Raw genomic sequence first — 24,488 nt, 5'->3', positions numbered from 1 at the left:
TACGTCACACAGGCGATTCAGCGTCTGCAAGACAGAGACAACAACAACGCTCGGCCCAAACCCAACCAACCCCATAGCTAGTGCTAGACTACGCATTTAATACTCAGCCTGTCAAAACACAGACGTTTTATTGTTGGGCCCAGAAACGAAATTAAACAGGACAGGACCGTAGACGAGCGAACGAGAGTGTGTGTGCAGCAGAAAAAGAAAAGCAAAGCTTGTTGTCCTAAGTCCTTCGATTCTGTGGGGTGTCGTTATTATCCATTGTTTTCTCGGTGCATCACAACCTCTCGATCAAGCTGTCGTTCTCCGACACGCGTCCCCTTCCTCCCGTTTTCGGTTGAATTCCAGACGGCTGCTGGATGCCCCAGCACTTGCAGGGGGTGGACCAGCCCAGATAAAGGAACCCTTGTCATTATAGTACGGAGTTCGGAGCAAAACATTGTTCGTGTTTGCGTAGGGATACTATAGATTGTTGCCAATCTGTAGCAGTACAAGCGACCAGTGTAGTGTGCGTTTTGGAAGACATTCCGTCACCGTCGTCTAGCTGGCACCGAATCATCCGGATCATTCCTGTACTGTGTTGCCGTGCGTGATTCTGTGCGTGTGTAGAAAATAAGCGTGAATTCGTGTCCGCCCTTCTCCGTCTGCCGGAGGTACCACAGTGTAGGGTGTGTGAGTGTGTGCATCCCAACGGGGGGCAGAAAACCAAGTGTTGCCGTGTCTGTGGGTGCGGGGTAAAGCGCAAAAGTGTTCGGTTACGCGTACGCATCCGGTATCCGCTACGGAGCAGGCCAGGTGAAGGAAAATGCTGGCAGAATGTCGAATCCAACCCCCATACTGAGTTCGGCCATCTCCCGCCGCAATCCAAAGGACGAGTACGAGCTGATCCACAAGATCGGTTCCGGGACGTACGGCGATGTGTACAAGGTACGTGTAAGCGGATAAAGGGCAATCCCCATTCCAGCCCCCCTCGCGACCAAGAATGCGTCCGCGTGTTTGTGTCTGGCATGCTGCTGCCTTGGAGAGGATGCGTACACTGTTTCCTGGTTGATAATTTTAGATCATGCACATACTCAGCAGTACGCGGACCAGGAGAGCGAAAGTGTTTAATTATTCCTCGGTCCGGGGAATCTCATCTCCTCTCTCTCTCTCTCCCGCTTACGATTCCCCAGGTTAAGCCTCACCCGTCGATCTATTATAATTACATTCTTTCGTTTATGCCCTCTGGCGCATTCCTCTTCCAGGCCAAGAAGCTGCAGTCGAACGAGCTCGCTGCGATCAAAGTCATCAAGCTCGAGCAGGGCGATGACATCCAGATCATCCAGCAGGAGATACTGATGATGCGCGACTGCCGGCACTCGAACATCATCTCGTACTATGGCTCGTACATGCGCCACGACAAGCTCTGGATCTGCATGGAGTACTGCGGCGGGGGAAGTCTACAGGACATCTACCAGGTGACCGGACCGCTGACCGAGCTGCAGATCGCGTACATGTGCAGGGAAACGCTCCGTGGGCTGTCCTATCTGCACTCGATGGGCAAGATCCACCGCGATATCAAGGGCGCCAACATTCTGCTCACCGAGCGGGGTGATGTGAAGTTGGCCGATTTTGGCGTAAGCGCTCAGATCACGGCCACCATTAACAAGCGTCGGAGTTTCATCGGTAAGCATAGCTGAAGTGTGGCGATGGGGTGGTTTGTATCGGCTTACAATCTTTCGTTACGTTTCGTCGATCGAGAGATCGAAAGTGTAATCGATCGTCTATGAGTGTGCGAGTACGGTTTTCACTTTCTGCGATTTCCGTTTGGTCTTTGCCACGGTTCATTTCAACCGCTCCAAACGCACGCAATGTACTTCGGGACAGTTTCCTATAGGCACAAAAAGGAGGAAAAAGGCTTCTGAAACACAATTCCCGTCCTGGTACACGGGTGGACATGCTTGTTACGAGGCTTCGGTTGTGTTTATTACATTTCCTAGCCTGCACTGTAATGCAACTGTTGGCGCATCGGAGTGGTTACTTCCGCAAAAAGTCCGCCTACTGCTAGTCAATTAACATGGCACGCGATAAAGGGAATGCATTATCGCACCAAGAGAGTGGTTGGATTAACCCAAATGTTTACTAGCCTATTTCGCGCTAAAACTGCTTCGCGGACGAATCTGGCACTTTATAGAAAATTTATGGTCCTAGTACACACCACATAAACCTCCGAGTCATGCACTCTGTCCAAAGAAAATTGCTCAGTAAGATGTCTCGTGAGGCTTCAATGGATGGATCATGTCATGCAATTACCACCAGACAACCCAACTCCCAAAAAACCGTTTTTGTTTGCCCATCCGCGAATACCCGCGAAAAGCCAGGAGGCTAGTAGATTGACTAATGAAAGGAAGGTATTAAACTAGTTCTTAAACACTCTACCCGTTACTGGCTTTTCAATTCTGCGCAAAAAAAGCTCACTTCATATCGTAAACGATGCACATTCGTCAGCGGGTTGGCTCGTGTTTGCCATTGCGGGCCCTCAAGGCAAAAGGTGACCTGCGACGCGTGACGGATGTGATGCGATCTTCAGTCCGCTGCACGTCTGCTGGCACTTTTCTGCCGCAAGCGGGAGGTGTTGAAATGGTTTTTAATCGAATTGACACACTACATTTACCACCGTCCGCGGGAAGTTGGATGGACGAGAGGGGCTGTTGTGGGGGTGAGAATCAAGTGATATCGAGCAGTGGAAGCACATTGCGTTCCATTATTTGCTATTATTACGAGGATTTTTTTTAAACTCCACGCTAATATTAGATAAAGCAGCGAAAAATTGTGATCCTACAGAACTGCTTCGAAATCGCATTTCTGATACTGAATTAGCATAGACTAGGCAAATATAGCACGATGGCTTTTGTTTTGCGCTCTGCAACCAGCCAGCAAACGATAAGATAACACGGCTTCTCGGTGACTGGGTTGCTTTAAGAGTTGTATAAGGGACACATTTTGCTGTAATGTCGGGACGGTTCGCTGCCACTGATTACGCGGTGGGGCAATTTTTAATGTTTACATGATGCGAAATAGGGCTAATATTTACATTACTTTAAATTACTTTGTTGATTTGATCCTTGCAGCTTTAGAGAGAATCGTACACAGCATAATACTGGAGTTTACTCTTGGGGGCGGTACGGTGTTCAAGCCGGATTGTTTTTGTTAAGAAAAAAGAAGTACGGTAGCTCCTGTATTTTTATGCAAAACCGTTCTAATTCAGTAAAGATTTTCTAAAATGTGAAATAATGACTCATTCGCTATTTTGGGAGCGAGCCTGCCCAATGAGCTAGACTATCAGACCCTTACTACGAGGTAACGGTCAATATGGACTTCGTTTTCCCCATTTCAAATTCCAAAGATCCAAAGAATTTGTGTAGTGATGGAAAAAAATTAAATATAATATTTTGCTGATACAACAATTCATATTTTTCCTTATTAGGTACACCGTACTGGATGGCACCGGAGGTGGCGGCCGTCGAGCGGAAAGGTGGCTATAATCATCTGTGCGATATATGGGCCTGTGGTATCACAGCAATCGGTAAGTGCAAAATGGAAAAAAAGCACCAATTCATACTAATCGCCCCCGTTCGTTTCCAGAGCTGGCCGAACTGCAGCCTCCGATGTTTGATCTGCACCCGATGCGGGCACTCTTCCTGATGTCCAAGAGCGGTTTCAAGCCACCGACACTGAAGGAGAAGGAACGTTGGAGTACCAATTTTCATTCCTTCCTAAAGGTGGCGCTCACGAAAAATCCCAAAAAGCGACCGACTGCAGAACGGTTGCTGCAGCATGCCTTCTTCCAGTCGGACATGTCCATCCGGTTGCCCCAGGAGTTGCTGCAAAAGTATCAAAGCCCGCACGCGAGCTACTACTATGCGGATACAGAGGAAGAAGGAGTAATATTGCTTGCAGGTGGTCAACATGGAGGGCTAAATGTTAATTTTTTTTTTTATCTTACAGGCCATCGCAAATGGACCACAAAGAATTACGAGTAGAATGCATTCCTCCAATTCTGTTTACCATTGCAGTGAGTATAAGCGAAGAAAGTGTCTGCCGTTTGCTTCTTAACCAATGCTTTATTTTACACTTTTAGAACCGTTGGAAAACGAACGTTCATCTAGTCCAGAAACACTACCGAGTGATATGTAAGTATATGGTGGCTAGCACACCCAACTACTCACCTTCCCTGGCTAATTCATCTGCAGGATACGATGAACGGCTTAATGCATTTGCATAGAAAAAGCGATGCTATTTTCGTAGAGCAATGTTTAGAAAATGTCCTAAATGTTCGCTGGCTATTTTAACTTTCCAGTAACCAGTTGATTAAACCGATCCACGCTTAGTAACGTTTCCTTTCGACGCGCCCAAAACTTTGGAGATTGAAAAAAAAAATCACTTGAATGTGCCCGTGAATGATTAATGTCACTGTAACGTAATGGGGCGCCAACCGATTTAAACAATAGTGTCTCACATTCACAACACAGTGGTCTTTACAAGACAAGGAACACAAACACACACAATCCCAATTCACCCATACATCTACTAGGCTCTATTGATTGGACTCGTCTAGTTAAACAGCTAATTTAAAGAATGAATGTTAACAAAATAATCGCCAAACCGTCACAAATCACAAAGCTTGGTTCTCACACATACAAACACACACAAATCGATCGGTTAATTCATGTCGTTAATGGTTGGACTAGATTTAAATAGCATAATGTATATTTGTGTCGAAGAATAACGCCCTTCAAAGCAAGGGACAGTTTGCTTTTGTGTTGGCTTGTAGGCCAACGGTTGAACCATCTGCTTCGCGCGTTACATAGCTTACGGTCGAACAAAAGACGAATTTTCCATCCTATACCTTTGGGAAACTATTTCCAAAACAATAAGATGATGCTCCCGCGTGTTCTATCTACGCCCAAGATCTTATACTCTTTCTGTATCTATTTCTCTTTTCCTCTCTCTCTCTCTCCCTGTTCGGCTCTTAAACAAATCTTCTGCAAAAAAACTACAAAACTGGTGCCATATCTCTGTCTTGTGTTTTTTCTTCTATGTTTTTTCTTTTTTTTTTCTAGGAGTCTATTGCATTATATAGACGAGGAGTTGAAGATAAGGTAACAGACATCCGCCATCGTGCCACATTTGTTGTTTTCCATTTGCTCATTCCACACACACACACATACCCTCGATCAGCTCCATCTTAGCAGAAAAGGCATCCTGGGCAACAAGAGAAAAAAAAGAAAATCATTTTTTCCCATCCTTTCATCGTTTGCGCTCTTATGTGCAGGCGGTCATGTACATATATAAGTTCATTTAAGAATACTATCCACTTTCCATCTGAGTTTCCTTGTACTTACTGCTTAAGCGGTTTTCCCTGTTTCAATTTGTTTGCTCTGTATGTGTCGCCGTTATTGCATTTGTGTGTGTTTTCTTAGTCGAGGAAAGGATGTAATGTATGTACTATAAACCGTATTACAAAATAATGTTCGCTTGCATTCGGCTTGCATTTTGCAATTCAAAATGCTATCAACTGGTTTCAAGATTAATTATCATTATGTTAGTCAACGATGCTCAGTTTTCTAAGTATATAAAACAAGCGTCCACATGTTTAAAACAATTCACGATGTGAGATAACAACAATGTGAATAATTTAAAACTTATTACTTTTATAGAGTATTCCCAAGATTTGTTACGCTTTCCCACTGAAATTTTAAAACTTTCCCACTGTTTATTGACACTTTCTCGGATTGGATTATAATTATCCAGCAGTTTATTGGCCAGCTTGTAACTTTCAACATTATTTATAAAATAAACGGTGTGGGAAAGTGCACAACAACTGCATGGTACCTTGTATCCAGAACTGTTTATTGCTATAAAAATGTTGACGTTTGTTGTATAAGCTGGAAAACCCTGTTATTATAACTTTTTTTTTTTTTTTGAGAATTATGATTACAGAAGTTTTAGTAAATACATGAAAAGGTGAATTTTATTAGTAATGAATCAATGCTGACGCATAAAATACTATACTGCCTTCTGCATTTAAAGCTTAAGCTATTGCTCTCTTCAAAGTTTTATCGCTTTGGCCTTCCTCGCGTAAACACACAAGTTTTTTAGGTATTTTAAAGTCAATTATATTACTCGGCACGTACTCACACCTCACAGAAACTCAACTCAACAAACACACAGATTCACATTCTACCCCTTTGCCGTCATGCAATCAAACACACTTCACGTACCGTTCATACCGTTGCATCTTGTTGGGTAAATGTTTTCACCTTCACAAAACACTAGTTTTCGAAAAATTCCCGATCCACAAAACACCCCAGGCATGTTTGCCAAATATACCCAAATATACCACTCTGTAGCGCCTGAAAACTTGGTAAACTAATAAAATAATATGCGGATATTCTAACTAAACGTACGGGAACCAAATGTGGTCCTGTGGTTAACCATCCCATCTATAGCCTCCTACGTAATCTAAACTAAAACAATATGAATAAAAAAAGGATAATAATTTTCTATCCGCAAGCTAAACCGTCTTTGCAAGCTACTACTAATAAGCTAACATCGTAAGAGTCGTGTTTACTTTGCATAAAATTGCTTTTGAAGGTGCTGCTTTCCTTTTTTAGTCAGTGTACTTCCCGTAATGCTTTCCGTTTGCTTTGTAACGTAAGGCAATCCCTCGGTAGCTTCCAGATTTGCCGTATGACATTTTCGCCGCAGTGCGAACTCGAATCCCCGGTGTGGTCTTCCTTCTTTAGTATTGCCGTATGTCTTCAACCTTCTCTAAAAAAAAAAAATATTTTTTTTTTACCAATTTTACACCAACGTTTCATTTTATACCGTAAAGTAGAGGTTTTGGAAAGATTGTATAATTTTAAATTTTATTTGTATTTTTTTATCCTTTTCCATTCTGCGCTCTTGTTAATTTACTCATTGAACCCACTGAACTACAACAACGCCAGGCGTACGCTACCCCTGCACGATAATTCTCTGCTGGCGTGTGCGAACGATGACTTGCCCAGCGGTGGCAGCAATGGGCAGCAGCAGCATCGTACAGGGAATGGGTCCGGTGGTGCGGTCGGCGGTAGCAATCATCACCATCTACACCGCCATCTGCTCGACGATGAGGAGGACAGTTTGATTGCGTCGGACAGCAGCTACAGCATGACGGTTGGTGGACTATCGACGGGATCCGAGTATGACAATAATGGTCGCGATGATTCGACGCTCAGCTACGATGCAATGGATCAACTGACCGCCAAACTGGAGCAGCTGAATGCGGTAAGTGTTATTTATAGTCAATTATTTGGTAACGTGGGCGCGGCCCATGATGTGTGCAAAAGGTGTAACTAACCCAGACAGTTGGGTTCTCCACAATTAGCTCCTCTTTTTTTTTCAATAATTTACACAATTGGCTACCGAAGATATGTTATCTGTAAATTATCGAATGTATTAAGAGTTAATATAGAATTGTTCTTCATTAAATCCGTCAATGCAATGTACAGTGTAAGACAAAATATTAAGGTCATCCGGCATATTTGGACATCCTTTTCCACTGAAAAAACCAGGACGAACGCTCCACGTGCAAGGTTCTGTGGTCTGACCAGTGTGAGGTCAACGCCTCACTAATTGAACTGTCCGGCCGCTCTTATCTATTTATCTATTAAAACTATTAAACCAGGGAAAAACGGTTGCGGTGATGAAGTTGGTCTTCCTTCTTGGCGTAACAATTTACTTAGGTTACGCCGGCTAGCTCATAACTTGTTAGACTTATTGGTACCTTGTAAATGGAAAGTAAGTCCTTCATTACGGGAGAATGGTCGGGAGAGGATTTGAGCCTCATGTCTGTCCTGTGAAGACAAGCTCGGCTATAGTCTCTACCATCGGTCGACCTCTGTCCCTGATGATTTTGGTCATCACCATGATATTCTTCTTCTGGGACTGCTGTCTTGGCGATGACCAATTTTTTTGTCTTTGTAGATCAAAGACAAATGGTAAAAAGGTAAAATATAGATCAAAGGCAAATCAAGACATTTTACATAATTCAGAATGCGTTATTGCCGTGAGCCGAAAGAGAGATTTCGGGTAAAGATTAGTTTAGCAATAAAAAATAGAACAAATTTTGCTGATTACGCAGGTGATCATGTTTATTTTAATTATATTAAAGTATGACGGCTCTCCGCCATATTGTCCGTGGTTCATCATAGGATGAGGATGATTGGCACGATCTCTCGATCTTTGTTTCATTCAAAAACTTTAAATGTTTGTTGAGACAAAACTCAGTGGCAGAAGAGCCAATACATGCGATCGAGAATGGTTCTATCTACTACTGGATAAGCTTAAAAGAAATGCCCTAATCCAAATTCCTAATATCCTTGCCAGACTTATTGTTTCGTCTGGCAGCGTATGTAATGTGTAAGCATTTTTATTTCAAATTTCGCTTTGATTTTCTTTTTCAGCAAAACGGAGCTACCGCCATGAACGAATCACAAGACCATGGGAACAGTAGTAGTGGTGGCAGCAAGCGGCATTCGATGGATCAGCTGAATGAGCTGTTCAAGGGCATCGATAAGTCTTCCAGGCAGCGTAGTTTAAGTGACGGTGACGGTAACAGCGAAGGAGGTAAGCCGACATTCCGACACAACCGTACGCTTCATGGAACAAACATTTACTCCTTTCTCCCCCTCTCTCTCGCGATCCATGCACAGCGTCCGAATCGCAACCGGATCTGCTGAACAATACGCCACCCATTCCCCCGAAGCGACATCATCGTACCCGCCGTCATACGCCACCACGTCCCGTCTCCAATGGGTTACCGCCAACGCCGAAAGTGCATATGGGCGCCTGCTTCTCGAAGGTGTTCAACGATTGTCCGCTGCACATCCACTGTACCGCCTCTTGGATACATCCGGAAACGCGCGATCAGCATTTGCTGATCGGTGCGGAGGAAGGCATCTTCAATCTAAATCTGAACGAGCTGCATGACGCAGCGATCGAGCAGCTGTACCCGCGCCGTACGATTTGGCTGTACGTGATCAAGGACATCCTGATGTCGCTGTCCGGCAAGACGACCCAGCTGTACCGGCACGACCTGCTGGCGTTACATTCCAAGCAGACGCACCGCTTTTCGATGCACATGAAAAAGATCCCGGAAAAGCTGGTACCGCGCAAGTTTGCGCTCACGACAAAGGTGCCGGATACGAAGGGCTGCATGCAGTGTTGCGTGACGCGCAACCCGTACAATGGGTACAAGTATCTGTGCGGTTCGATGGCCAGTGGGATCTTTCTGATGCAATGGTACGGGGTTTCGAGAGTTTATTTTTTTTACACGGGTTTGAATGTAAAGCATCAAGCAAATTTACGCATTGTCCTTTCACATCTCTCTTTCTATAGGTACGATCCGTTGAACAAATTTATGCTACTGAAGCAGTGCGAATGGCCATCCGGTAATATCCAGTACTACGGTGCAAACTCGAACGTGTTCGAAATGATCATCACGCCCGAGCTGGAATATCCGATCGTGTGTGTAAATGTGCGGAAAGGCCCGAACGAGTCGCTGAAGTTAGATTTGATCAATACCAATAGCAGTAAGTGTGCGCGTACAGAGAAGTGATAGGATTTCCTGTTTGGTAAGCTACATTATTTTCCTTTATTGTTCCATCCAACAGCTCCCAGCTGGTTTAATACTACCGTCGAAGAGATGGATGGTATGGCAACGGTCATTAATAGACGGGATACACTTCGACCAATAAAAGTGCATCAGGTACGAAGCATTTATCAGGATGAAACCGGAAGTTTTTTGGCATATTTTTCGCAGGGTTTCCCATGAATGTTTGGATCCGTTTCACAGTTTTTCTTAAACATTGTTTGACTCTTCTTAATGCTGTTTTTTTCTTGTGAGGTTTAGGCGGATTGTAAGTGGCTTTGATTTTTAAAGAGGCTGTTGATCACACCTTTGAAATCGTCCAACACTTCTTCTATCTACGGTAAAAAGTCAGCAACGACGGTGACATAAATGTTGACGTCACGCAAGTCTAGTTTAAGGACCTCCACTCAAAACACGGCCCTCCAAATCACGATGGAGGAAGTCTCCCCTTTATAATCTATTTGCTCAGATACGCCTTTGAGACACGAACTCTATTAAGAACCGATGGAACCCCCTTAGCGCGACGCTCATGAAGAAGCTGCTTTTAAGAATTTTTGGACCCTTATGTGTGGAAGGATCATGGAGAATCCGCTGACGAGTTCTACGAACTGTATAATGATCGTCGGCGTGTCCTTAGAAGGTCGTTAAGCCAAGAAGATGAAGAAGGCTCCGGGTGAGCGCTACGCACCAGCGGCGGGCTAGTAAAGTTTTTTGGGACCGTTCACATGATATGTTAGTCCTAAAATGAGATGAAGTGGCATTGATCTTCTTCCCCAAACCGGCCAAGACTTTGAAAAATTCTAAAACTAAAAAAAAAATATCTGACAAACATTAAATAAACCATGAAACGCATTCAACAACGCGTAGGAAACCTGTAAATACATCGGGACGATCCAAAAAACCTTCGGGACAAGTCATTAAAATCTTCCGGTATGATCCTTCTTCTTTTCACTAAATTCTTCATAATTGATTCTTTGGCAGATTGAGAAGGATGCGATATTAGTGTGTTACGATCGGTTCGTACAAATCGTTGACATTCAGGGTTTCCCAAAGCAGAGCCGCAAGCTCATATCGCGCGTGGAATTTAGTTTTGTAATCGAAAGCATAGGTACGTTACTGAATGTTGTTTTTTTCTGGGTTCGAACTTTCAATTGATTGCCTTAATCACCGGTATTCTTCTTTCTCGTTCTTTTCTCAGTCTGTTTAACTGATAGTGTATTAGCGTTTCACAAATACGGTATGCAGGGTCGCTCGCTGAGGAACGGTGAAATTACGCAGGAAATTACCGATACGAGCCGCATCTACGAGCTTATCGGCAGCGACAAGTACGTGGAACTATGTTTTTTTTTTATTTTAAAGCAAAATATTAACACTCTCTGTGGAATATTTTCAGCAAAGTGGTAATGCTGCAAAGCCGCACGATCCGGGCGGACAGTGGCGAAGGGACGAGTGACGTTGGGCACGATCTGTACATATTGGCAGGCCACGAAGCAAGTTACTAGAAGTCAGCAACCAGCTACCAGTGTGGAACGCACATCCCTGTCGACGGTTTTTAGTTCCGTACGCACGGGAGGGGTTTTTTTTTTTTGCCGGAAGGCCGTGCCAGCCAAGTGATTGTTGTTTTTTTTAATGAAGATGATTTGATATTGATGGTGCAGGTAAGATTGCAAGGAAGAAGGAATACAAAAAAAGCGGATGAAATAGTAATCGTGAAGACGGGACGCTGGCGCGTAGCTCGAAAAAAGTATTAATCTTATTTTTAGTACGCATTTTATCCGGGACACTTGCTACACGATGTAACATTTTCAATTTCAATTCACGTACTCTATCGATCGAGAGGTTAAAAACAAAACACAAAAGGACGAATTTTTTTTTTTGCTTTCGCGTCTGCAGACATGTATTATTATTATTATTATTATTATTTGACAAAAGGGCAGCGGTTTGAATTTAATTCAAACAACAACACACACAGCAGAGTAAATTGATTGCATATTAATTAATATTTTTACACTGCGTATGGGGCTGCTAGCAAATTGTAAGCAGTACCTGGAGAGCTAATTTATCAATTACCACCTTACTATAGGCACTGCTGCACAAGCGTGGCAACGCAGGACACAGTCACAGACCTCCCCTGTTCTCAACACAAAAAAGTGCAAAAAAAAAAATTAAAAAGCAATCCATTCGGAAAGCAGATGTCTCAGAGAGTATATTTTTATACATAAAAAAGGCAATGTTTCTGTTCGGACTGGTTCTGGTTCGCATTAAGGTTCATATGATTGCTCAGCTAAGCAATAGAAAGGACATGCTTTCCCGACAGACTACTGCAGATTGATGGAGTATGTAAAACACCCGGGGCACTACTGATGAAAAACCTATTTACACAACAAAAAACAACACTATAAATGCTAGAAACTACTACAGAAACAAAAAACAGAAAAAATACTCCGTTAAAGTTGCTCGCGTACGAATGGGGAACGTGAGCCGTGAGTGTGCGTTACTATTAGAGAGACTCAACATGATAAAACAAAAGATGAAAACTTATGCATTTGCAAACATAAAATCACTTCACACTGGTATACACAGTAACATGCAAAAATATATATAAAACAGCAAGAACAAACAAAAGATACAACGGACACAAGAACATGAGCAAGTGATAAATGGTTAAACACAAATTACAAAACAAAAGAAAACTACATATAGCAATAAATTCAAACAATTTTTGAAACAGTACTAGTTGTAATAGGCAGTAGCGTTGGTCAACAAAACCCTAAAATGAATACAAACTAACGGAGAGGATAAAAAAGCCACATAAACACGAACAAATTAAAGAAAGAACCATGAAGACAGATAAAGAAAAAAAAACCCCATTCTGTGCTGTTTGCTTGCGCCACAACCAAAAAAGCCAGTGAGAACAAAGCCCCTCGTACGATTATATACTTTAAAGCGTGTTTTGTTTTTGTTTTGACTTACAAATGAAAAATTACTTAGCTAGCAATCAGTTTCGCAAACAGCCAGTTTAACTGATTATATGAAAATAATTGCGCATTTTACAGAACAATACAAAAGGCGGTGAAACGAAAAGATCAACGTGAAACACAGCCCTGTACTGTTTTTTGATGATCATCATGGTGCCTGTCATGTTTCATGTTGAAAGATCATTCCGTATCAATTTGAGGTAGCACGTGCAACTGTCAATTTGAAAAAGTAGTACACGTAGACGTTTCTTTGTGTTGTCTGCCAAAAGTTAAGCCTACCATATGTTACTGAGCTAGTTGCTCCTATTACTAAACCTTTATTTGTTTGTTTGTTTGTGTATGTATGTATGTTTGTGAGTGTAGTATTGTCAATGCCTACTATGACAGGCTCTTACCGTCAACAAATAATTCCACCAACAAGGACCACCATCAATTAATCATCCCTCTTTTGGAATAGGGCTCTGGCTCTTCCATGAATTCCACGAAAAATACATTCAAAACAACAGCAGCAGTGTGACGAACAGTTAAAACAAAAAAAAAACCCTTCCAGAAAATGGATTCTTTGCATTTTCTCTTTAGAGCACGTGTTTTGTGTCCCCTTACGGGGTAGCCGCATTTGCATTAATGACTTCGTTATGCATCGTTGTTTACACAAAGTAATACTGTTCTCGCGTTAGGTTACTAGCACTAATATACTATATACTCTTCGTTTTTTTTTTGAAATTGCGTTTATATTGCCGTACGGTGGGTTTCAATTGAGATTGAGATAGCAGAGTTTCCCAGTCAGCAGTAGTTCAGCACCTATTGGAACTCACAAAATGTTGCGATTCAAAGCGCAAACCACACATATACAAGTCAGTTTTAGGGTGATAGATTTACATTAGAGTGCATGTAAGGGGAAACACAATTGTGAGGGGTTTTTCTTTGGATTTCGAAAGATCCATCGTACAGAGCATCAGCGCTGGGAAGAGAAGATCAAACTCCAGATGAACAAATAGATTGTAAAATAGGAAACTTGATTAAAAGAAACAGTTGGATTGATTATGTAAAAACGAAACAAAACAAACGAAAAGGCGTGTTTGTGGATGCGTAAATAACCAAAACAAAACTGGGGGAAGCAAATGAAGTGTACGTAATAAAGAGAAGAAGAAAAAACTGGGAAGTTTAACCACGAGGTACGAGAGTAACAAAGCTTATAATTTGGTTATAAAAGGTGTGAATTTTGATCCACTTTGGTGAGTAATACGAAACGCTACATTACGTGGGAGCAAAAGACACAAATCCAGACACCACCAAGTCTTGAGGAAATCATCGTGAAAGAAGCACTTTGTAGCAGATTTATCAGGTAAGTGGACAACGAATTGGAGATCAAGTATCTCCGACGAATGGCATATTCTGACAGAAATAACATTGCAGAAGAAGTCTTCCATTGACTTCCAAAATTTAATCGTTAAATTTAAAAAGGAGGTTTTCCTGCGCCAGCTGAATCTCTTTGAAGCTTTTGCTTTAGTCAGTTAACATCATTACTGATACCTCGTTTATCCTCCTCACTATTACTAAGTTTTGTGGAAGACTTGTGGTGAACGTGAGAGGCAAAGAGAATTTTCCATTCGTCCTCAAGGTTGTCCGGAATTTAAAAAAAGCTTGACCTCATGGTGACAATCTGATCAGTCTTTGATTATCCGATTCCTAATCTTTTCTTCTAGTCAAGTAGATCTCCGTCTTCCATCATGTACATTAAATTTACAATCCTATTTACAGTAAGTTTCTTTCAATTCTCCATAATAATTTATAGAGTAAAGAGCGGTGAAGTGCGAATAGTTATTTGCGTTTGGTCTGTTCCTTCGAGCGTGCTCGTAGCGGAAACCATGAAAAAGCAAACGGATTTTTATTTGGTCAGTGTATGCGCGCGTATGTTAACGGTTTCTGTGTCCTATCATGTATGGACCTAGACTTAGCATGTAACTGTAACTTGCGGATTAACAGGGAATACGACGATACGACGACGAAGCTAACGATAAAATGTCCTTGTACTACCAGAGGCTCTAACACTGCTGGTAACGCTGCTTATATCTCTAGGCGTATAATAGATGAATGAAAACTGAAAGCTCCTAACCACAATTATTAAAACTGGCTATATATGTATGTTTGAAGGGGGGGGGGGGGGGGGGGAGGGTCCGGTTGGAAACGATTAAGGAATACCAGCGAGCAGGAATTCCGGCTCAATAATACATGATTAAAAAAACGATCAAGGGAAGAAGATAATAAAAAAGGCACTCGGTTTCGCGCGAGGATGATGCATGATGCGCCCCATGCGATTCTACTAAATCTTATGCGCAAATTGTTGATTCTGCTGTAAACTGGTGTCTTGTTGCTCTCAGCCACGCCGCCCTTCAGGAGGAGGACGTCGGATGCCCGTTAACGGAATGGATGCGGTTTTTCTAGAACGGAAAAGAGACACAGAGTGAGTTTTCTCAACGCTAAATCCAAGCTTAAACGTACTCCCAATTTAGGACAAAGGGAACACTTACAGTGGTGACTGCCGCAGTGGCCGACGCGAAGGCCTCCTCCAGCAATTCATCGTCGCGCTTCTGATTCACCTCGCCGCCATCATCGCTGCTAGTGTTGCTGTTGGTGCTGCTGCTGCCGCTCTCGTCCTCACTGCCACGATTCGAATCGTCCGTATCCGTCTCGGATTGCTTGCCGTCCGGTCCGTCTTCTTCTTCCGTCTGCTTTTCGATCATCAAATCGCGCAACATCAGGCTCAACTCTAGCACCAACTCGGGCGCCAGTTGCTGTCCGGCGTGCGTTGTCCTGGTACGCACGACGGGTGCTTGCTGAACGAGCTTGCAGCTCTTTGCCAGCTTCAGCTTTTCGCGCTTATCCTGGCACCGTTGCAGCACCTGCATTACCGGCATCCCGTACATGGTGAATTTCACCTGGCACCGTTGTTCGAACTCACGACATTTACCCTCCAGCTGGTTCCGAATCGTGGTCAGCTGTTCCTTTGCTTCCGCCAGTTCTTGCGGCATCTTACATTCGGCGTCCTGCAGCTGGAGCGAACGGTTCCAGAGTTCCGCCCACTGGTAGATTAGTCGGAAAATGGGCTCATTTTCGTGGTAATAGCTCTGGAGCAATTTCTGCTGCTCAATGTGCGCTATGAACGCTTCCTCGTCGAGCTGATCCGTGTACAGTACTTTGCACTGCTGGCGCTCATTTGGCAGGATCAGGCAACGCTCCCACCAAACGTTAATGCTTGCCCGGAAGCGTCGGAACATTTCTTCGATGATTTTCTGCCTATCGGCTGGTCGGCCCGCTTTCTTCTCGACGCGCATGTACGCTTCGATCGTCTTCTCGAACATTCCGTTTGTTGTTTTGGACACGGGAATTTCAATTTCCGAGACGGGCGATGACGGTGGCGCCGGTGGTGGGGAAACAGTCTTTTTACGCAATTCCTGTTCGACCGCCGTGTCGTCCTCCTCTTCACCTACCGGTAGTTCACCATCGGTACTGGTCGGCGGGATGGTTGATTCTTCGGATTGAGTTTGCTTCTTTCGTTTTTCCTGCTTTTTCGCCTTCTTTGTTTGTTGCTTGGTGGCGTTGGTTTGCTGTTGTTGTTGCTGCTGCTGCTGTTTACGCTCCAACAGTCCCGAAAGCACAAAGTCCAAATGTTGCAGCTCGTGCAGATTGCTCAGCGAAGGTATAAGCGTCTGTTCATTGATAAGTTCCCGGTGCCGGTCCTTCCGCGGTACCCAATCGAGCTGCTGTGCCTTCTTCCGGATGTCGGACTGCAGTTCGTCACGGGTCGCAATGCGTTTCACCTTTTCCGCACGCAACCGGCTAAGGTAATCGGCAAACTGGGCCATCTTTTGTGCGTCCGGAAGGAAGCCCGTTTCCGCATTGGCACACAGCGGTTCGTGTGGTGGTGCCGCTTCGCCCAACTCTGTGCAAATAAACCAAACAAATGAAAAGTTAAAGGGCGAAGTTTTCGCCGATTTTTTTTTGGAAATCGGGGGACACTTCTACCTTTGAGCAGCTGCACTTCCTCCCGCGTGTACTCTTCCATCAATCGTTTACGCTCGTCCGCTTGCTGCTGGAGCGTGTTGATTTGTTGCTGCAGCTCTGCTACCTTCCGGTCGAGCGACATATTTCCATGGTCCCACCCTTCTATTACGCCGTCCCTTATGCCAAGCACACGCTTCAGGTCGAACACTTTGTTTTGCAGTTCGCGGATCTGTTGCGTCTTGCGGACGCAAAAGTTCATCGTGAGACAGTAGATTTCACCCAGGAACTGTTCGATGCTCGACGGGAGTGAGGTTAGATAGTCTAGGTAGCAGATCTCGTCGAAAAACACCTTCCACACCTCCATCAGCAGCCTGACCTTGTGGTGCACAATCTCCAGCGAGTTTGTTAGCGTGTCTTGCCTTTTGGTGAGTGTGTTTTACATTTTTGTACGCCATCATCCGGGGTGTTTTTGTTCGCGGGTGTGCCAGGCAGAAAGTGGAGAAAGTGTAAGCAATCGGGAATAAGATTTAAGTATCGTGCCGGTTTGTGCCGTACCTAATTGTACCGCCACACGGATCGCAATACTTACTCCAGCTTTGCCAATTTACTCTCCATGATCGCAGCGCAGTATAGAAAAAGAGGTCGTAAAAAACTAAATAGATTCGCACCAGCGCAATATCGTAAACAGTCGTGGCCCGGTTTCCGACAATTGTCGACGAAATTCCGAGACGAGCGCACCCGTTTCTTCCTACCCTTCACTGGGAAAGTGATGCACTTTTTCGAAACAACACTCCGCACAACTGCGAAGGATGCATATTCGAACATTCGCTGCGAGCTGTCATTCGTGGAGAGTTTTATTATGACGTTATTTTGTCGGAAATATAAATAAAATTTTTTTTTTAAATCCTCAAGCAATTAAAAACAGCCGTAAATGCGTTTAAAAACATGAAAAAAATATTAATAAAACCCTGTCCCGAGAAATCAGAAAAACTTCATACTCCGGGCAACCTGGTTACCCTTGTAGTCAGCAACTTTGGAGGCTTATACATTTTTCATACGTGATACTATATCAATGTAACATTCTGGTGATTGTCTAGTTAACTATTCGTGATATAATGCAAAGGCCACGCCGGCCATCGAATGGCTTACTTGACTACCGATACCTCGTAGCTGGATAGTCAGTTCTCACTACCGGTACTTACACCGGTCCTCACGGTCAGGATTTGATTTGAATCCCAGTCCTGCCTCTGTCGCCTACGCAACCGGGACGCTCTGGTGGAAAGGTGTCCCTATTTGAATAAAAACCGTAATCTTTTCAGAAAAATTCAAGAAAATTTACAGATAAAGATAGCTATAACATGCTCATATAAAACAAAATTCAAGTCTAACGGAATCCCAACACTGCGAGCCACGGTAGATCTCAAAATTAAAATTTTAGTTTCACATGAGGGTTTGTTTATCGCTTTGAAATTGCTTTTTTTAGAACCTAGTGCATACTCAAGCTACCTACTCGAGACTACGGAGAAAAAACTAAAAACTGGATTTTTGACATTTTCCGACAGTTTCACGTGGATTTCAACAGTTTGAAATTTCCTGTGTTTCCTTGGGCATAACCAGGGCGGTTGTCTGGAATAGGGTCGATGCAGTTATGAATTTAATTGCTCACTAACCCTGCACGCCTCAGAAAAATTCCAACGCGTACAGCAATTTCAAATAAAAATCTATCGTTAAGAAATAGTTTTGAAAAAATTACAATAGAACAGTTAAATACGGGACAAAACTAAACTTTTTTTCTATTATTAACTGTTTAATAGTTTCCCAAAGAAGAGAAAATATATTCAGAAAATGAAATTCAACTGTTACCTTCGAACATTTCGAATTTTCCGTCAACTGTCATCGCAGCCGGCCACTGAACTGAAACTGCTCGGCAGAGAGTTTAAACGCCTGGGTAGACGTTTACCGTAACGAACTTTTTCAATGTCTGTTTTCTAGGTGCGTGCGACGCCCGCTTTTGTGCGCTTGGTGCCGTGTATTCGTGATAAAAAAGCAATCAAAACGTAGTTTTAAGTGGTTTGGCTTGTTCAACGCATGAAATAGTTTCACGAAACCGTTTTAATCGTCAAGAATAGATTGAATTTTTAAGCCTGTATAAAACACAAACTACAAGCAGAACGGTGCAAAACATCATGATGGAGTCAGCAACACCCATGGCGGATGATGATCCATTGTAAGTCTGGTGGTCAACTAACCACATTACCGATCGGATTGTGATTCTATTTTTGTTTCTTGTAGCCAAAAAATACATTCACAGTTGCGAAACATCTGTACCGTCGGCTTCAATCGGATGCATGTACTGTGGAGCGAAATGTTCGAAAGAAACATTTGCCTGGATTACTGCGAACGGTTGCCGGATCATATGATGTCATTTTTCGAGGAAGTGTACGAAGAAAGCTTCCAGCGAAAGCAACGGTTCGTGGAGGAAATTGCCCAGCTCAAGCAGGAGGCACTAAACTTGCAACGTTTGCTTGGCGAACAGACTCCGTGTTTGCCGCCGGGTACCGAAACGAAACCGCTGCTCGAGCAACGTTCCACATTGGATGCAAGCCTCGAAAAGATGAGACAGGCGCTGAGCAAAAGGCATGAAATAATCGATGAATATATGCTCGAGATGGAAACGTTGTGCGAAGGTGCGTATGGTGTGGGCTAGATTGTGTGTCATTTTTTATACATTTACTCTAGAGTTGGATGAATATTTTTTTAACGAATCTTTTGGGAGTCGTTTCTTGATTTGAATGACTCTTTTGAAAAGATTCTTTAAGCAGCTATACTAATTTAATGTTTGTTCACCATTCCCAGAGCTTAGCGAAGAGCCGAAAATACTGTCGAAAGATCCGCTACCAACAGAGCACGAGCTGACCGAGTTTCGCTCCTTTTTGGATCACCTGATGGCGGAAAAGATGCAGCGCTTGGATGAGATTGCAAACCTTCGACGGGAAACGAAGCGGCTCATGGGTTACCTGGAAACGGTTCCACTCACCGATGAGCAGCAGCGCCTACTGAATGCACGCAAGTTTCCACCAACACGCGCCAACATGTATGGGCTGCGTATGCTGCACGAAGATACGGTTGCTCAGTACGAAAGCCTGAAGCAACACATAGACGATGTGCGCCGCAAGCTAGAACGGTTGTGGCAATGTCTCGAAACCGATCCGGCCGTGGTACGGAAGTTCGGCAAGCTAACCTCCTACACCCAGACCACCTTCGACCGACTGTTTGCCGAGCACGATCGGTGCGAAACGTTGCGGCGCGAAAATATGAAAGCGTTCGTAGAGCGCACCCGATTCGAAATCACCGAATGGTGGGAACGATGCATGAAGTCGGCGGATGAGCGGGCCCGCTTTAGCACCTTTCACTCGGAAGAATTCAACGACGACACGCTGAAGCTGCACGAGCTCGAACTGGCAAGCTTGAAGGAATTTTACCATGAGAACGAACCCATCTTCCAGATGGTGCACCAGCGCCAGGAGATGTGGGATCGCATGCTGGCGCTCGAGAACAAATCGAACGATCCTACCCGTTACAACAACCGGGGCGGTAAGCTGCTCGATGAGGAAAAGGAACGGCGCCGGATCAGTTGCCAGCTGCCGAAAATTGAAGCCAAGCTGCTGGAAGCCTGCCAACGGTACGAAGAAGAAAATGGGCGCAAATTTACGGTGTACGGTACACCGGTGCAGGACGTGATCGAGCAGCAGTGGAAGCAGCGCGAAGAAAGCAAACATCAGATTTCGAGCGCTCGGAAGAAAGCGAACGGTTTGCTTGGCATTTCAACCGTTGGGCGGACACCGGGACGGGGCGGTGAATCGATGATCAAATCATCCTCCATTAGGTGCAACAATCGTTCGCGGCTGGTGGCCGGTAGTGGTGGTTCGGCCATGAAAGCACCAGTGACACCGCTGATCGCACGATCGGTAACGAAATCGGGTCCATGGTTAAAGCGTAAGCTGGCTACACCGACGAACAGTACCGGTACGCTGAACGTAAAGCGATCGTTGCTACGGGAGCTAAACAGTCCGGTGCTCGCCAATCGTACGGCCAACGGAACGAAGCTTACGATCGCGAAGGCAGCACCGGGGAAAATACCGGCGATTAAGGTGTACGACAGCAAGGCGGGAGGATCGGTCGCACAGAAGAGGGTAGGTTTTGAACATTTATCGTTTTGCACCAAGAGATCCGTATTGATAAAATTCCGTTCCGCCCATGGCAACATGGCCCATGCCCAGCAACCGTTTCCGTAACCGATTCCGGAACCAATCCGGAAAGTCAATTCTAATATCGACCAATTCCAGAGCAGTTTGCGATTCGTGGACTCGATTCCAATTCCGGTTGCAAGACAGTGAACGCTTCTGGTTTCATCTCTATTTTCATGCTCATTTCGCCACAACTTCTTATATTCTCTCCTTATTTTTCTTGCAGCGATCTCGCCGAAAGTCACAAAGCAAACGACGCAGCGTATCGCTCGCTAAGGTCCCGTCGGTTATTGTAAGCTCGACCGAAGGATCCATCATGCAGGAGTCGGTGTGCTATGAAAAGATTGAGGTATGTGTATAAACCCAACAACCGGTGTAACGTACGATTATGTCTGTTTCCTGTGTCTGTTTGTTAGCCTGTAAATAATCTATGGTGATGGAAATAAACTATAACTATCTAATTTAAACTGTGAAAACCGATCTTGTTGCCTGAGAACCTTTGTAGAGATTTACGGCAAGTAGTATTATTCGTTGAAGTAGTTGTTCAATTAAAATCAACGCACCTATAGTTCAAGGTTTTTCGCTACAATGTATATAATGTTTTGCCACTGTTCGCCTCATTTATTTTTCCCATCGATTTTCAGAACTTCTTCGACAACAACGTCCCGAATCGGTCGTCGGTCGTGCCCGAGAAGCTACAGGCGCGCCGCATTACCCGGCTGCAGCATCACCGAATGGCTGAATCGTTGCTCAAACTACCAACGACCGATAGCAGTTTTACCGAGGGCGAGGAAAACATTGAACCGATCGCTTCCGCACCACTTCCACCGATGTGTACTGGAGCTGTTGGTGTCCCTGCTAGCTTTTCCCACTCACCTGCCGCCTCTTCCACCCTGCTGCTACGGTCACCCGGTGTCGTCGGTACGAGCCACTCGACATCGATCGCTGGCAATAGTACGCGGCTCGGTGCTGGTTCTAGGCGGCTAAAGCCAGCCACTAAAAATTGTCCCATCATATTCTAGCTTACACTTAGCTCGTCCGTCCGTGCTGTTGCATAGTTTGTGTAGATTGTAAGTTTATAAAAGAAATGTAAAGCGGGGGAATTTTTCAAACGATCGAACAAAACGAAAACATGGGCGAATTCGAATGGTCCAGTTCATAGCTCCTCGAATATCGGATATGTACGCCAAGGCACTTACGCTACAGAAGCACAACACAAAAATGTGAACAGAGACAGTGGTTTTACATTCTGTACAAAGATGTTGTTATTTTTAATATTATTTAGTTTTTTTTTCGAGGAGAACATCTTTATATCCATTGAAATCGAACGTCGTTTTTGAACAAATAATGGTCGCGGACCTTGCTCTCTTTTTTATTTTTTTTATTTGAATACACTTCCCCATTAACGCACCTGATTAACGCTACGCTTTAGGAAATATGTTTACTTATTTGTCGGTTCAAGATCAGTTTAATTTACTGTTGAAAAATAAATATGGAATCAACTAACCGAAAGGCAGGAGAATCAATCGTTAATTCATTATTTAGTTCCGATCATTTGGATTCACGGATTACTATTTTTTTTTTAATGGTTGTAAACCAGCTGCACGCATCGGGGTTCTGAGGCAAGACGGGCTATCCTGCCTACAGTCTTAAATATCGCCTTCGCCTTTAATACCCCCTATACCAAGTAGTTGGGTAGTCAGTCCTCACTGCGGGGGGACGACCCGGATGGGATTTGAATCTCGGTCCTGCCGTTTGAAGACCGGTGCCGCTGTCGCCTACACCATCGGGCCCCAATATCGCCTTGGAAGGTGTCATATGAAACGCAGGACTTGATAACGACATCCGAGGCACAGATTTCTACCGGTCTCTTTAATTTATTGGTTTCGCGGATGACATCTACATCGTCGGCAACACGACAAATAAGGTGTGTGAGTCGTACTCCTGACTCAAATGTGAAGCAGTAAGAATTGAATTGATGATGAATGCGACGAGGATGAAAATTTACGCTGTACACCAAACCGGACATCCCGAAGTTAGCGAAGGCTGGCAGGATACGATTTTGAGGAAACCGGACTCGTGCCCCACGAAGAAAGTTTTCGTCAGGGACTCCCAGTTCGGCACGAGGCGTTTGGGAGCACAGCGAGTTCGTTAGCTGGATCAAGTGAAGCGAGAGTTGCCGGAGATCGGGCACCTACATGAGTGGGAAGCTGCAGCCAAAGATCCTGGAGTATCCTGGAGAATTATAGTGGACGCCATTGAGAGAAATAGAGAGAGAATGTGTTTTTCAGATGAAGTTGATCTCTAAGCAATAGATCCAACTTTTTGCACGGCGAAGCACTTCGTTTGGAAAATTATGTTCGCAATTGAAAGACACTGGCATTTAACGATCATTTCAAATATTGACAGTGGAAGTTGGCTGTCAAAACGACGATAAACAAACCCCGTGAAATGCCGTTTTTTATTGCTTTAATTGTCCGTAATTCAAATAAAAGCTGTGTTATTTGTTAAAATGTTGACCAAATTAGGCTTCAATATTAAAATAAATTTTTCTTGTGAATAATTCCAAACCAAGTGACATTACAATGTCCAGTGCGATGACCGAAGAAGGCGTCCACAGTGATCTTGTTGTTGTTGTTCCGAGCAGCACACATCTTTTGCCTTTCTTCGCCCCTCACACGCACACACACACATACACACTGAAACAATCCATCCCGTAATCAAGAAGTTCAGTTTATCTTGCTGCGAAAAGATGATTCCGCATCAGCGGCACGTAAAATAGTTCTTTGCTTCTTCACAAAGAAAAAGTCGGTGTCGTGTGTCTGTGCGCGCTTAAGGTGCAAAGAAAGTATTCGCTCGTGTTGCTGCAGTTTTTCAGTAAGGTTGCAGATATTGGCCCATCACCGGGTTCTAAATTGCTGTACCGAGCGAACGAACAAAACGGCTATTTGGTGAGAAGTTTGCCCCAATCGCCAAACAGGAATTGCCGGAATAAATGTGCGGAAAAGCAAAGAGTTAGGTTATTTGAATGAGAGGAAGAATTGGTGGTGAAAATCATCTTTGAAAAAACCCCCGCAAAACGGACATCGTTCCTTGGTAGTGTGACCGCAATCACGACTTCACTGTAGGAAGAGTTTTCATGTTTGCACAAAGCTCGCACGGGGCATGAGAAAAGCGCTAACGCACCATCACTCCTTCCCCTAATTGCCTCCCCCTCCCTACATTGTGTGCGTGTGTTTGTGTGTCCGTGTGCAGTTTATACAATCGGGTGAATTCACTGGCCTCCCAGCCTGCTTTTCGCTGATTGATTGTGGCGATCGAATGTTGGTTGCTGTTCGAAGCAACACACCAGCAATATAGCTCAAGGTGATTGCGATCGGAAAGAAGTGATTTTAACTGTACTACTACCACTGCTACCACGCAGAGGAGCAGTGAAAATAGTGCTAGGAATTATTGTGCGTCCGCTTCCGTGTTTTTAATATACTCTGTCGCTGTGTTTGTGTGCCGTCGATTGTTTCTGCTATCAGCATAAAATTGCTACTACAATCTGTCGTCGAGTGCAACGCCGGACGAGCGACG

The 24,488-nt window shown here is 44.2% G+C and overlaps 3 protein-coding genes across 3 annotated transcripts; 2 read left to right on the top strand and 1 right to left on the bottom strand.

The window, feature by feature from the left end:
• The first annotated feature begins 728 nt into the window (after positions 1-728).
• LOC126567865 (mitogen-activated protein kinase kinase kinase kinase 5) lies at positions 729-11,185 on the top strand. Its single transcript, XM_050224188.1, has 15 exons — positions 729-930; positions 1,248-1,668; positions 3,470-3,568; positions 3,628-3,926; positions 3,991-4,057; positions 4,124-4,175; positions 5,106-5,144; positions 6,996-7,314; positions 8,493-8,655; positions 8,742-9,330; positions 9,427-9,620; positions 9,702-9,796; positions 10,661-10,787; positions 10,878-11,004; positions 11,073-11,185. Exons 1-15 carry the CDS (start codon positions 820-822, stop codon positions 11,179-11,181), a joined length of 2,811 nt encoding a protein of 936 aa, XP_050080145.1. The 5' UTR covers positions 729-819; the 3' UTR covers positions 11,182-11,185.
• A 3,778-nt stretch (positions 11,186-14,963) lies between these two features.
• Positions 14,964-17,284, bottom strand: LOC126567997 (uncharacterized). The gene is made up of 4 exons (XM_050224391.1): positions 17,252-17,284; positions 16,684-17,081; positions 15,189-16,600; positions 14,964-15,098 (listed from the first exon to the last, which is right to left on the bottom strand). The coding sequence occupies exons 1-4, from the start codon at positions 17,275-17,277 to the stop codon at positions 15,051-15,053; spliced, it is 1,884 nt and encodes a 627-aa protein (XP_050080348.1). The 5' UTR covers positions 17,278-17,284; the 3' UTR covers positions 14,964-15,050.
• A 1,561-nt stretch (positions 17,285-18,845) lies between these two features.
• LOC126567920 (protein regulator of cytokinesis 1-like) lies at positions 18,846-21,932 on the top strand. The gene is made up of 5 exons (XM_050224286.1): positions 18,846-18,889; positions 18,955-19,349; positions 19,519-20,855; positions 21,136-21,258; positions 21,554-21,932. The coding sequence occupies exons 1-5, from the start codon at positions 18,849-18,851 to the stop codon at positions 21,929-21,931; spliced, it is 2,274 nt and encodes a 757-aa protein (XP_050080243.1). The 5' UTR covers positions 18,846-18,848; the 3' UTR covers position 21,932.
• The last annotated feature ends 2,556 nt before the right edge of the window (positions 21,933-24,488 follow it).

The sequence above is a fragment of the Anopheles maculipalpis genome, chromosome 2RL (genome assembly GCF_943734695.1).
Source record: "Anopheles maculipalpis chromosome 2RL, idAnoMacuDA_375_x, whole genome shotgun sequence".
In the NCBI taxonomy this organism is placed as follows: domain Eukaryota; kingdom Metazoa; phylum Arthropoda; class Insecta; order Diptera; family Culicidae; genus Anopheles; species Anopheles maculipalpis.
Note: the sequence above shows the minus strand (reverse complement) of the source record. Positions and strands in the feature narration are given on the sequence as shown.

Excerpts from the sequence above, each read along its gene's own strand:
- LOC126567865 (XM_050224188.1), top strand. The coding sequence starts at position 820 with ATGTCGAATCCAACCCCCATACTGAGTTCGGCCATCTCCCGCCGCAAT. Across the intron at positions 3,927-3,990 it reads CGGATACAGAGGAAGAAGGA|GCCATCGCAAATGGACCACA; the intron begins GTAATATTGCTT and ends TTTATCTTACAG. Across the intron at positions 4,058-4,123 it reads CAATTCTGTTTACCATTGCA|AACCGTTGGAAAACGAACGT; the intron begins GTGAGTATAAGC and ends TTACACTTTTAG.
- LOC126567997 (XM_050224391.1), bottom strand. The coding sequence starts at position 17,277 with ATGGAGAGTAAATTGGCAAAGCTGGA. Across the intron at positions 16,601-16,683 it reads GGAAGTGCAGCTGCTCAAAG|AGTTGGGCGAAGCGGCACCA; the intron begins GTAGAAGTGTCC and ends TTATTTGCACAG. Across the intron at positions 15,099-15,188 it reads CCACTGCGGCAGTCACCACT|AAAAACCGCATCCATTCCGT; the intron begins GTAAGTGTTCCC and ends TTTCCGTTCTAG.
- LOC126567920 (XM_050224286.1), top strand. The coding sequence starts at position 18,849 with ATGATGGAGTCAGCAACACCCATGGCGGATGATGATCCATT. Across the intron at positions 18,890-18,954 it reads ATGGCGGATGATGATCCATT|CCAAAAAATACATTCACAGT; the intron begins GTAAGTCTGGTG and ends TGTTTCTTGTAG. Across the intron at positions 20,856-21,135 it reads GATCGGTCGCACAGAAGAGG|CGATCTCGCCGAAAGTCACA; the intron begins GTAGGTTTTGAA and ends TTTTTCTTGCAG.